The sequence below is a fragment of the Polyodon spathula genome, chromosome 2 (genome assembly GCF_017654505.1).
Source record: "Polyodon spathula isolate WHYD16114869_AA chromosome 2, ASM1765450v1, whole genome shotgun sequence".
Lineage (NCBI taxonomy): Eukaryota > Metazoa > Chordata > Actinopteri > Acipenseriformes > Polyodontidae > Polyodon > Polyodon spathula.
This window is the reverse complement of record NC_054535.1, coordinates 50,555,050-50,569,413: the sequence shown is the minus strand read 5'-3', so window position 1 is coordinate 50,569,413 and position 14,364 is coordinate 50,555,050. Positions and strand designations below refer to the sequence as shown.

Sequence of the window (14,364 nt, the reverse complement as noted above, 5' to 3'; positions counted from 1 at the left end):
ATTGCTAAAGGCACAGTAGCATCTGCAAGACGGGCAGGTTGGGTTTTTTCAGCCGGGCGGCGACAGCCACTTTGGATGGATCCACTATTAAACTTTGGATGGATCCATTTCAGTTTCATAGGGAGGTCAATAGGTAGTACAGATTAATATCTGAATTCCAGTATTGCTGTCATCTATCATTCACCTTGCTGTCATCAAGACATTTACTTAATTTTAGTAACAGTGTGAATGTGCCCGTCTTTGTGTTATTTAGAGTATGTTTAGCTAGTGTTGCTGTTCCGTTGTAGTAAAGCGGCCTGCAGACCAAGTGCCTTGTGTTGTTTTGCTGTCACTTGCCCTAGGGTCAGTGGCGTAGCCAGGATTTTGTTTTTGGTGATGGGGTGCCAGTTGGTGATTTGACTGGATTAGGTTTGGGGGGGTACTGGTGAATGCTCACCAGGATTTTGTTTCGCGGTATGGATGCTGGTGATGGATCAAGATTTTTGCACTGGCTGATATTTTTAATTTTCCCACTTAGTTGAATAATTCATTTTAGGACGGAGGGGGGTAGGGGTCAAACTCATAAAACCACCCCCCCTAACTATGCAACTGCCTAGGGTGTGCCGCGTTACACTAGCAATATTAAAAGTGGCTTGCATAATTTGAGGTTGTATCTTTGTAAATGTATAATTTTTTTCTTCCTAAAATTGAAGTGGAAAGTTTGTGTTGAGTCTTAAATTAGAAGGATTATGGTATTTCTTTCAAAGTTTGGTATTTTAGCATTTGAGACCTGTATAACACATAGTGATGAGATTCTTTGTTTTTTCTGGTAGATTTTTTTTTGGCTGCCTGGTAAATTTGAGTGATATGCCCAGTGATCTGAAAGTTCTAGAACAAATGAGCAGGAACTGCATAACAGTAAGGTGCTGCTGTTTTAATTGCCTAAATTATCAGGTAACACTAAAAATAGGGTCTAAATATGGTTGAAGTCTATTTAATATAAATATTATGTAAAATGATTGTTCAAACGTGGTCACAGTCTGTTTAGCTATAGTTTAATGCAGTTTTCAAGTTATTCTTAAGTCATGTTTTGTACTTCACATAGTATACTTTTGTATTAGGCTTTGAAATGGCCAGCAAATATAACCATTGAAAAGTGAAAATGTACAGGAATCTCTGGGGAGAGAGGCCTAGAGAAGTAAACAGTTGCTGTCAGCAAAGTTTTAAAGTAATATACTTCATATTTGAAGCCGCTATACTAATCTGCTGTCACCATAAAAAATATTTTGTACAAATTGCATAGCCCTCTTTGTTTAGGAAAAATAGTGTACTACTGTATATTTGGACACTTTCCAGTCCAATTCATATTAATATTTGTATTTCTAATGCCACAAAAGTACTTGTTTACATGAAATGCAGAATGACATAGCTAAAATTTAATATTGAATAAAACAGATAGTGTAGGTGAGGCATAGCTTACCCAATGATTGCTTCCAATGTTTATTCCAGACTTTCCCCTCAGTTAAGGTGTTTTATGCAATATTGACATGCCATTATTTTGTAGGGGTCTACCTAAGTCGCGATTTAGCAGATTTTGCGGAAATCGTGAAATTGAGGGGTCATCGCGAAATTCACTTATTTTAGGGGTCAATGCATACGGACAAGTACAGAGAGAAAAAAAAAAAAAAAATAAAGTTGGTGCTGCATTTTTATTTCGGTTGCTAAAGTCAAGTTTTCAGCATTGGAGGTAAAATAGTAAAAATGGACGACAGAAAAAGTAAAGTATATTTCGGCTGATGATCGTTTTAAGATATTTCTCAAAGAAACTCTACATGCAGATTAAGGTAATTGTTTTGCATATCCTAATGTGTCTTTGGAGAAAATATGATCGATCGCTTTAGCTTCAGAATCACACATTAAACAAAAAGGCTACTACAGAGGCTGCTGAACAGAACATAAAATAAACAGCTTTCAGAAACCAAACTGGAAAGTCAGCCCAGACAAAAAGTATTCCTGTCTGCAAGTTAAATCAGTACTATGATGCCACCTCGCTTCAACCTGCTGCTTACTTTTTGCAGTTTGAATTTTAGTCCCGAATAGCCACGTTTTCTTTGTTTTCACTCGGTACTAATTAAATAAATTATTGGATGGGACAAATAACATGACAACGGACATGCTGCATATATTGCCTTTGTTAAAGCATGCCAGATGCCCTTGGGTAAACGAGTTTTGTAATAGAGTTCCACATCTGTATAACTTGGCACAGCTTTGCCTTAACTTCCAACCAATTCAATGGATGCACAATGTGCAGTCTCATGTATGGGAAGTCAACTGCAGGGGGATGCTGCGTGCTTGCCTTTAACAAATGACAGCACTCTGTTTTAGTAAGGAAGCAAGCACCACTATTTTTAGGCTTTATAGTGTTCTGAAATACTGTCTATTTAGGTTTATTTAATGAGTAAACAGGTCCACGAAATGTCAGCGAAATCCTAATTTTATTCTGCAACCTACCCGTGAAATATACGTAAATTTACCGCAGTTTAAGTAGACCCCGTAATTATTTGTGCTGTACTTATGCAAGGCAACTATCTATGTGATAAGATGTGAATGACAAAGCTGCAAAACAAATATTTATCGAAGTTGAAACATCAGCGTTACAATTTGGTAACCTAAAACCAAACAAAAAAAACAGTTCTACAGTAAAATGTACTCTTGTGCATATTGGGGAAAATGTCCTTAATGAAGCCACGGAGGCAACGGTTTTATTTTTTTATTCATTTGCATTATATTGCCTTTGAACAGTAAGCAGAGTTTTATTTATTTGTTTTTTCAAAACATACTTCACAGTGTTAATGAATTCTGATCCATATATAAATAAAAACATGTATATGTTAATTTTCTGAGGGCTTGATTTAAGTGCATTCAAGTCATGGTTTTGCAGCATGAAAATTCAAAGATCAGATTTGAAAGGACAAGCCAGCTAAAGGTATGGAACATGCTTCATTTAATTGCCATGGGGAGGGACGGCGTAGCATGGGCACAATGTGCCAAGGTGTTTTTCAGGCGGGAGGTGGGGTAGACTTCAGTTCAGTTTTATTTCTGCAGACCACTCTCATGATTGCAAATAGACAATAGTGCACAGTAGGGGTGATTCAGTATAGCAGTTTAGGCACATTACGGTGTTGATAATGTTCCTGTTTTTTTGCACAGTTATAGTAAGTACAGTATAAAACGGTTAACGTTATGTTTGTGTTAAAAGCAAAGTGAAGGAAAAGGCAATTTTCATATGAACACATGCATCAAAACCAACCTATGATACTTGCAGCCTTAAAGTGTCTGAAGAAGATCTTTTGTGAACTAATACTGTATTTTGATAATGGTTTTGCAAATCTGTACAATTTTCCATGTCTCAATTAAAATTAGCAGAGACAAGCAACTGCAGCCAGCAGGATATCCTACTTACTAATAATTGTGTTTAAACAAGTTATTTGCCTGTATTCGTAAATGTTTTTGTTTTAAGCAATATGACAATCATTTCCCAATTCTGTTTATCATCAGCTGAACAAAATTTGTTTGTTCGTTCGTTATTTAATTTATACGTTCATTTTTCTTCTAACAAACTGCAGCACTACGTTGGTTTACAAATGATAAATCTTAATAGAATAATACATATTGTGGTAATATAGCATACTGTAGAGGTCGGTTATTGTCGTCTCCAGCGTGGAAGGAAGAGGTAGCCAACAGCGTGAAGTTCAAGCAGTTAAAAATGCTATTTTTTTTCCCTCCTCTTTGCAGCAGTGGATCACTCACTCAGGGCGCTCTTCTCATGAATTAGCTCTCCACCAAACCAACACACACACTCTCACTTGCCGGCAAAGAGCACAACAAATACACATTATAAAGGATTGTAAGCAGCAAAGTCCCATCCACTTCCCCAGTCCATATCACTCAATTTCTCCTGGGTCCCTTGTTGCAGCTGCTCTGATGCAACAAATATGTTGTACAACTTTAGAGTGATTTGTCTTAAAGGTTGTATTTATTTTTTTTTTTTTTTGGCGTAATAAAATATAAAACGGGAAATTTATTTTTTCTTTTGTTTAGTAATATACAGTAATTTTCCATTTATTTTAAGCCTTAATTTTATAACTTATGTGACATATTGTATATAGTGATATTAAGGTTAGCGTGTTTTTTGGTTTTTTTTACGGTTCTCGTACTATGCAAATTGTATACCGACTCATACTTTTAGTAGCAGCAATCTCTAAGGAAAAGGCTAAACAAGACTGGGCTGAGAACTTGTGTATAATCGTAGACTTGAATGCAAGCTAGTATGTGACTTAAACTTAATCAGACAGTTTAGAATTTGTCTTTTCTGGATTTTCTAAAACATTATTTTTAATAAATGAGTGATGTTTACAAAAGAAACCCCAGTGATTTTTCTGTAAATTTTCTATATACAGTATACCGTTCATGGACAGTAAGTTTTAAACATATAGAAATGTCTTTAGTTCAAATTGAATCTCTTCTTTTTAAGGAAACTATAACGAAATCAAGACCAAGCTACAAGATGAGAATGGAAGACTTATTACCCTTGGTAAGTTCTGTTTTGTGTTCTTCAGCTGGGACCATACTAACATTTTAATTGATTTTAAATGAGCTGTTTCTATTATGCCAATTTTAATTTGTGTTTTCTCTACAGGATGTGTGAAAAGTATTGATATGCACAATTTCAAGTGGTATACACTTTCAAATAACTACATGGGCATCTCTAGAGAAATAACTGAATCAACATTTACACATGGCAAAGTGCTGCTGGGACCCTTCATGGAAAAGCCTTGTCAATATGTACATACAAATACAATGGTAAGAAAGTAGAATTAAAATTTTACAATTTCTATACTATAGTAGTCTCTGCATATAGGAACACCTCCTAAGAGAACACTTTGGCTAAGAGAACAACCTTGTGGAGAAACAGAATTTTCGCATTGTAAATGCTCCGCCCAAAGGAACAGGCACCGATAGTGAATCGTTGCTAACTGATTCAAAACTGATACAGTACTGTGTTGTAACGTGATATCGCATCATCAAACTCAAATTCAAATGGTTTATTCTTTTAAAAACTGGCTTGTCATCGCAAGAGTAATGTAGAGCTGCTGCTGCTTTTAACTTGAGTAGGGCGGTTCTGTGTTCATCAATTAATTCTTGTAGTTAATTACTGTTGGAGCCCCTGCTGCGTTTTTACCATATGTAGGAGTGTTTTGTTAATTTTGTTTGTCAGTTAGTTTACTATTATATTTTTATTAATATACATTTGCCTATTGCTTTTCTCTTATTTATTCTGCTCATTTTCATATGATGATGCATGTGCATCATGACAAGTAATAAATACATTTGTATTTGATTTCATATCGTGATTGGCCTTGGCATATTGTGTCCCGTGGTCAACACTGTCTTAGAGAACACATTGCTTGCTTTCTCAAGGGGTGTTCTTTTAGCCAGACACTATTGTGTACATATAGCTTTATTCATTTTAAATTACACTGTAACAATTTTTTTTTTTTTTTTTGTTCCTGGATAGTAAGTGTTATTTCCTAATTGCTTGTGCCTCAAAAGTATAGAAAATGTCTATTATTCCCCACAAGACTTTGCTTTTGTGACCAGGACAGTGATATTTCAAAATATCACTATTTCCAATGGGAAAACGGGCAAACGTGTGTCTCTTTGTTCACATAAAGTCAGAAAAAAACAACATGAATCCAAATTATTACAGTATAATGTATTTACAGTATAATCGTAAATCTTGAAAAACTACTCGCTTCTAAATCTTTTGTAGTCATTTTTGTATTACTTTAGTATACATACATGTTAATTTGGATTCATATGTTGATTTTTTCTGACGTTATGTGAACGAAAAGACACACATTTGCCCGTTTTCCCATTGGAAATAGTGATATTTTGAAATATCACTGTCCTGGTCACAAAAGCAAAGTCTGTGGGGAATAGCCATTTTCTATACTTTTGAGGCATAAGCAATTAGGAAATAACACTTACTACCCAGGAACAAAAAATGTGTTACATAGTGTTATTGATTAATTGTCTTTTAAATACCAACACTCCAAACTCTGATGTGCCTTGGGTTTATAATAAGCAATGCCACGTGTTAACCTTTGTTTTAGAGAGTGATACATTTCACCTGCAATTACATGAACAATAGCATATATTTATTTGGAATAAATCATATTTACCACTGGTTGATATGTGTTAAATATTCTACAAATGGACAATCTGCAGTATTTCAAGTACTTTCCCAGCACCACCTCATTATAAGACAACATCACATAATAAACAAACATTTGGGACATACATTTGTAAAACCACTTAATCTCAGAGGATATTAAACTTGGTTGGTTAAATTAAGGTTGGTTAAACTTACAAAAGGTTTTCCTCTGAAATAGATTATTGTAGAGTGTGCACTTTTTAAAAAAAACATACACAGTGGCTCTCAAAAGTATTCACCCCCCTTGAACTTTTCCGCATTTTATTGTGTTACAACGTGGAATCAGAATGGATTTAATTAGGAGTTTTTGCCACTGATCAACACAAAGTCCATAATGTCAAAGTGAAAAATAAAATCTGCAAATTGTTCTAAATTACAAATACAAAACAGAAAATAATTGATTGCGTAAGTATTCACCCCCTTGAGTCAATATTGGATAGAGGCACCTTTGGCAGCAATTACAGCCATGAGTCTATTTGGATAAGTGTCTATCCCATTCTTTGCAAAATTGCTCAAGCTCTGTCAAGTTCGATGGGGACCTTTTGGTAAACAGCAATTTTCACCTCTTTCCACATATACACGATTGGATTGAGGTCCGGGCTTTGACTGGGCCACTCCAGGACATTGACCTTTTTGTTTTTAAGCCACTCCAGTGTGGCTTTGGCTGTATGTTTGGGGTCATTGTCCTGCTGGAAGATTAATCTTCTCCCAAGTCCCAGGTCTCTTGCAGACTTTAGGTTTTCCTCCAGGATTTCTCTGTACTTTGCTGCATCCATTTTGCCCTCCTATCTTCATGAGCTTTCCAGGCCCTGACGCAGAGAAGCATCCCCATAGCATGATGCTGCCACCATGCTTCACGGTAGGAATGATGTTCTCAGGATGATGTGCGGTGTTAGGCTTGCGCCAAACATAGCGCTTAGCGTTGGGAGGCCAAAAAACTCTATTTTGCTCTCATCAGACAATAAAATCTTCTTCCACTTGGTCTCAGAGTCTCCCACATGCCTTCTGGCAAACTCTAGCCAAGATTTGATGCAAGTTTTTTTCAACAGTGGCTTTCTTTTTGCCACTCTCCCATAAAGGCCAGTTTTGTGAAGCACCTTGGCTATTGTTGCCGTATGCGCAGTGTCTCCCAGCTCAGCCATGGAAGACTGTAACTCCTTTAGAGTTGCCATTGGCCTCTTGGTGACCTCCTTGACTACTGCCCTTCTTGCCCAGATACTCTGTTTTTGAGGACGGACATATTCTCTCCATTTCTTAATAATGGACTTTATTATGCTCTGGGGGATATTCAATGCTTTGGAAATGTTCTTATATCCTACCCCTGATTGGTGCTTTTGAAGAACCTTATTCCGGATTTGCTTTGCATGTTCCTTCGTCTTCATGATGTAGTTTTTGTTAGGAAATGTACTAACCAACTGTGGGACCTCCCAGAGACAGGTTTATTTAAACTGAAATTATGTGAAACATCTTATTTGCACACAGGTGGACTCCATTCAGTGTGACTTCTAAAGACAATTGGTTGCACCAGAGCTTATTTAGATGTGTCATAGCAAAGGGGGTGAATACTTATGCAATAAATTATTTTCTGTTTTATATTTGTAATTTAATTTAGAACAATTTGTAGATTTCATTTTTCATTTTGACATTATGGACTTTTTTTGTTTTGATCAGTGGTAAAAACACATAATTCCATTTTGATTCCATGTTGTAACACAATAAAATGTGGAAATGTCCAAGGGGGGTGAATACTTTATAGAGCCACTGTAAATCATCAAAGTTTGTTATAAATAAATAAATAATTGTTTTCTATTTCAGGTTTTAAATGTTGTGACTGGTTCTGTTAATGTTTACATTCACCTGTCTCAATACCAACTGTCCACGGGAAGTGTTTTCTATGTACCCCCTGGTGAGTAATGTTTTGTATTTGAAGTGCCAGATCAGAGGTTTATTATTTATTTATTTTTTAACTGATTTTTAAATGTTGCATGTTTGGGATGTTAGTTTGGCTAACTATTGAATGAATACATTTCAGATTGGTTGTTTTGCAAACCTCTTCTGATGTTATCCTTAACTTTCCCTTCATATTGGGGGGGGGGTTTCTCCATTTTATATTAGTTACCAATGACATACATACAGTGCCTATAGACAGTCTACACCCCCTTGAACTTTTTTTCACATTTTGCTGCGTCAGTGCCTCAGAGTTTCATGCATTTAAATGAGGATTTTATTTCCACTTATCTGCACACCATACCCACACTGTTAAGGGGAAACATTATATATATATAAAATACAAAACTGAACGATCAGAATTGGATAAGTCTCCACCCCCCTGAGTTAGTTCTTGGTGGAAGCACCTTTGGCAGCAATTACAACTAGGAGTCTGTTGGGATAGGTCTACCAACTTTGCACACCTAGATTTGGCAATATTTGACCATTACTCTTTACAAAAGAGATTCAAGCTCTGTCAAGTTCCTTGGGGAGCGTTGATGGAGAGCAATCTTCAAGTCGTGCTACACATTTTTGATTGGATTTAGGTCGGGGCTCTGACTGGCCACTCAAGGACATTTACCTTTTTGTTCCTTAGCCATTCCAGTGTAGCTTTGGCTGTGTGCTTTGGGTTGTTATGCTGAATGGTGAACTTCCATCCCAGTTTCAGCTTTCTTGAGTGGGCAGCAGGTTTTCTTCAAGGACTTCTCTGTACTTTGCTCCATTCATTTTCCCTTCTATCCTGACAAGTACCCCAGTTCCTGCCGATGAAACATCCCCATAACATGATGCTGCCACCACAGTGCTTCACAGTAGGGATGGTGTGCTTAGTGTGATGCGCTGTGTTTTGTTTGCGCCAAAAACATAACTCTTTGCATTTAGGCCAAAAAGTTCCATTTTAGTTTCGTCACACCACAAAACTTTTTTTCCACATGGCTACAGTGTTTTTTTGCATATTTCAAATATAATTCAAGGTGGGCTTTGAGTAATGGCTTCCTTCTTGTCACCCTACCATACAGGCCAGATTTGTGGAGTACTTGGGATATTGTTGTCACATGCACACTTTGACCAGTCTTGGCCATAAAAGCCTGCAGCTCTTGCAAAGTTTCCATTGGCCTCTTGGTAGCCTCTCTGATCATCTTCTTGCTCGGTCACCCAGTTTGGAGGGACAGCCTGATCTAGGCAGGGTCTTGGTGGTGCCATACACCTTCCACTTCTTAATAATCGTCTTGACTGTGCGCCAAGGGATATTCAAGGCCTTTGATATTTTTTTAATACTCATCCCCTAATCTGTGCCTTTCAACAACTTTGTCCCGGAGTTCTTTTGAAAGCACCTTGGTACTCATGGTTGAGTCTTTGCTCTGAAATGCACTACCAAGCAGAGGGAACTTACAGCAACTGCTGAATTTATCCTGAAATCATGTGAATCATTACAATTGAATTAATTAATTTTCTACAAATTTCTAGAATATTTTTTTCACTTGGAAGTTGTCGGGTAGGATGTGTAGATAAATGGGGAAAAAAACTATTTTAATGCATTTTAATTCCAGGCTGTAAGGCAACAAAAGGTGAACATTTTGAAAGGGGGTGTAGACTTTCTATAGGCACTGTACGTACGTACCTACGTACGTACGTACGTACGTACGTACATACATATACATACATACATACATACATAGCATCTCAGAATAATTTCCCTTAAAATAAGTTGTTTCCAACCAGAAAAGGGGTGTTAAACATTTCTTGCTTTAAAGAACACCTTAACTGCAAACAGAAATATAGTCCGAAGAGGTTAGTAGCCAACTCCTATTAGTGAAATTTACGCTTGGTGTCAAGGAAAGCTTCACAAGTATATATATATATATATATATATATATATATATATATATATATATATATATATATATATATATATATATATATATATATATATATATATATGTGTGTGTGTGTGTTATATATATTTGTTTAAATGGAATTAAACCTGTATACAGTTTACTTGTACTCCTGAAATATTTTTTCAAGCATCCCTCATAAATTAAATCATTATTTTTTAAAGCCTCCTTCATAAATTAAATTATTATTATTGAATGTGCCAGTAGCCTTAATCATGTCTTAGTTTTTAAGAGTTAATCGCTAGTAATTGTTAATTCCATAACCTGGGATGTCTAAATTTACACTGTTACTGAACCTTAACACCCAGGTTCCTTTCTGAACTAACTCTCTCTCTCTCTCTCATAGGTAACATATACGGAGTCGTTAATATTACAGACCAACCGGCTCTTCTTTATTTTACTGAAATAAAAGTACGATAACTTGGCTTAAATGATGGAGGTGGCATTATGAAGTCAAAGATGTATAAATACCACAGTTTATTGAGAGTATTATAATTTGAGCTCTGTTATCTGATTGGAGTGTATAAACGATTCTAGTTAAAATACAACTCGACCAAAAGAACCTAAATAAACCTGACGTCCACATCATCCAAACCACTTGCTCAAGCAACAATTGTTTCAGTAAAAACTGTATAAAGACTCTGTCAGGAATGAGTTATTCCACAATTGATGCCATGGCATGGACAACAGACCTATGGCTTTATATATTATTGGAAGTTTGTTAAAACTTAACATGTGTACATGTTACAAAACTTAATGAGGAATGCAGTTTATTTTTGTAGTTCAACCAAACACGTGGCAAGGCCATTTTTTGTGTTGATACTAATTTGTACATGCAATGGATCATTTTGTATTTTTTACAGCCTTTTTATGTCTGTTGCTGAAATGTTTTTTTATAATCAACAGTGTAGTGTACATTTCTGTTTTGTTAAATACTGTAAATTTCTTGTTTTGTGTGGACAGTGTCTCACAATTAAAGTGTTATGGTTATGAAACTAACAGTTTTATTGGTAAAATCTAATATTTAAATATTTAACTTTCAACCCTTCAGATCTGTATAAAGGTCTATAAAGTTAATGCCAATCAGAACTGCTGAATGCTGAAGCAGTATAGGAAATATAACTACCCAAAACAGCTGACCAGAAAAATAATCTTGTGTATGCCTTATGAATATATACATTTGTATTTCCTTTATTAAATTGTTCTAGGTTTATATCTCCCTGTAATTTATCTGAGATTGATAAAATCATCCAATAGTACACTTGGCCAGGATGAGCCATAGCTGGATTTGTGCATTTTATTGTATTAATTTATTTAAATGTCCGTCATACCCCACATGTTTCAGCTTACTCTGGTCCCAACACACATTCGGCTGTGAAAACAGTTGCTTGATCAATTTAAAGCTGTGTGTACCAAAAATTATTTTAACCCTTTGCGTTCCTGTGTCAGACCTTGTCTGATATCTCAAAAATCCCTTTCCGGTCCATTGTGGGACTCTGTCCGACACTGCCGAAAACCATGATCTAACACAGCATGTGCTGTGTTTAAGCCGGAAAAAGCCAAGGCGAGGCGTTGCCTAATTGGCTCTGCTCGGAAAGAAGGCGTAGACAGCCGAATAGACCATATACAGGCTGAGCAAAGCCGAATTGAACAGACGGAGACTGAGATGCACAGAGTGAGAATGGCACAGAGAAAGTCAAGGCAGCCTGAAGAACTTGCACAGTTGATGGATGAGGCAGAAAGTACAGACGAAAGCAGTTTGGATGATGAATTTGATCAATCTAGTGACGAGTAAGTAAATATTTCTCTTACTGAGGAAAGTGACCACGAACCAGACGTGCGCCGGAGGGCAAATTGAGACGCGCATCGGTAAGTGCAGATGCTTTCACAAAACTCCCATTTACTGTGGTAAATAGGGGATATCGAGGGAGTACTACTTTGAGGACTGCACTGGAGTTTTTTCAACTTTTTTTTTTCACAAATGCTTTGTTTACAGAAATTGTAAATGAAACCAATAGATTTGCAAGTGTAAAACTAACAGGACCGCTGCATCATAATTTATTTGTTACTCCTGGAAACCTGTTACGTTACCAGAGATGAAGGCATTTTTTGGTGTTCTGCTGAATATGGGACTGAATGTAAAAACTGACTTGAGAATATTTATCAGAGGAATGGGCCAACAGAATGCAGTTTTTCAAAGATGTATGAAAGAGATCACATTTCTTGCAGATCTTTTGGATGCTACAACTTTGCCCTCCCCCTCAACAGCCTCAGGCTGCTTTTGTTAGCAGAGGTCAAAAGGCCAGGAATGTGGTCAGCTACATAGACACAATGCTGTGAGCTATTTACCAGGTAGAAACATTTGCATTGATGAGAGCACCTTGGCTTCAAAGGATGGATTATCTTGAAGTGCTACAATCCTCAGAAGCTTATCAAGTTGGGGATGCGTGTGTTTGTTTTAGCTGACTGTGAAACTGCTTATGTCTTGGGATAGTTTGGTAGCCCAACAACAGACTCCATGTTTAGATCTGACATGCCATTTTCATCAAGAATTGACCTGTGTGAAACATTGTTGCAGACAACAAATGGACATGGCTTTCATTTGTTTACAGACATATTTTACACAGGTTACGACCTGGCCATGGAACTGCTAAAAATAAAAATCCACCTTACTGGAACAGTAATGGCCAACAGAAGAGGATTGCCAGTTCCAGTGAAGCAAGGGCTCAGACTAAAAAAAAAACAAGTGTCGCATTCAGCAAGGACAACAAGGTCATGGTGCTAGGATGGAAGGACAAAAGACTAGTGCTCATGATGAGCACTTTCCATGGCAGTGACTGAGAAGGTACAGCGCACTATCAAGAGAGGAGCAATTGAAGAGCTGGACAAGCCTTCAGTTATCTGTAATTTACACCAGCAAGATGGGTGCAGTGGACCGGGCAGATCACTACTGTGCCAGCTATGCTTTCACAAGAAAGTCTCAAGTGGTGGAGGAAGATGTTCTTTTGGCTGCTGGAAGTAGCAATTGTGAACAGTACTATCCTGTTCCATTTGATGAAGGTGGAATTCGGACAGCTACCTATTCACCATAAAACCTTCAGGAAAGCCTTACTGATACAACTGGTGGGACATGTGCGCAACCCTAGCTCAATAAAACATGGTCGTCCATCAACAACAGACAGAGAAGAAGGGCTGAATGGAAAGCCATATTTCATTTCCAAAAATGAATCGAAGAGCACCAAAGACTGTGCAGTGACAGAAAGACAAAAAGGGGGAGGAGAGAGACTGTATGGTTCTGCAAAACATGCTCAAGGCAGCCAGGGTTATACCCAGGTGACTGTTTTGAAAGATACCATACCATGGATACATACAGATAATTTCTGTCACTAAATGCCTTTTTTGTTTGCAAACCTTGCCTGGTGTAAATAGTTATAACATTGATGAAAAGTAGTTTGAGTTATTTTTTGTTTTGTTTGTAGTAGTGTGTAATTAACTTGTAAAAAATTCTGTACCTGTCTGATTATTCTAAAGGTACTATAATCAAGCAAAATCTCAAATTTTGTTACTTTTTTCCCCAGTGTTTGGTGTGTGTGTGTGTGTGTGTGTGTGTATATATATATATATATATATATATATATATATATATATATATATATATATATATATATATATATATATATATATATATATATATATATATATATACACACACATATATATATATATATATATATATATATATATATATATATATATATATATATATCAATATATATATATATATATATGGTGACGAAATATATATATATATATATGTATATATATATATATATATATATATATATATATATATATATATATATATATATATATATATATATATATATATATGTGTGTATATATACACATGTATGTATATATATGTGTATGTATATATATGTAAATAAAAAACAAAACATGTTTTTTGTTCAAAATTTTGGTACTTTTGTGTTTGTATAGGGTACCCTTTGGACTTGCACTGGTTTGTTGCTTGTTTTAAGCAAATAGTCACTTATTTCAATTTGAACAGCGCGCTGTCTGAAATTTTATTCTGTTCACAAAAATTAATAGACTTAGACTTAATAGATTAATAGAAAGAATAAATAGACTGCAAAGTGTTAACTGTATACATTTTGATAATATTAATGAAAATATACCCCTACAACTTGGCAATCAACCCCTTCAACT

At 36.1% G+C, this 14,364-nt stretch overlaps 1 protein-coding gene across 3 annotated transcripts in view; it reads left to right on the top strand.

Moving 5' to 3' along the window:
- The window catches only part of si:ch211-161h7.4 (centromere protein C), a 73,705-nt gene extending 62,567 nt beyond the window's left edge, over positions 1–11,138 (top strand). For all 3 annotated transcript variants that reach the window (XM_041224515.1, XM_041224524.1, XM_041224505.1), the window contains 4 exons: positions 4,514–4,573; positions 4,679–4,842; positions 8,072–8,162; positions 10,484–11,138. In XM_041224515.1, the coding sequence (XP_041080449.1) occupies positions 4,514–4,573; positions 4,679–4,842; positions 8,072–8,162; positions 10,484–10,557 (389 nt within the window). In that variant the 3' untranslated portion in view covers positions 10,558–11,138. The remainder of the gene's footprint in view (positions 1–4,513; positions 4,574–4,678; positions 4,843–8,071; positions 8,163–10,483) is intronic.
- Positions 11,139–14,364: the final 3,226 nt, after the last annotated feature.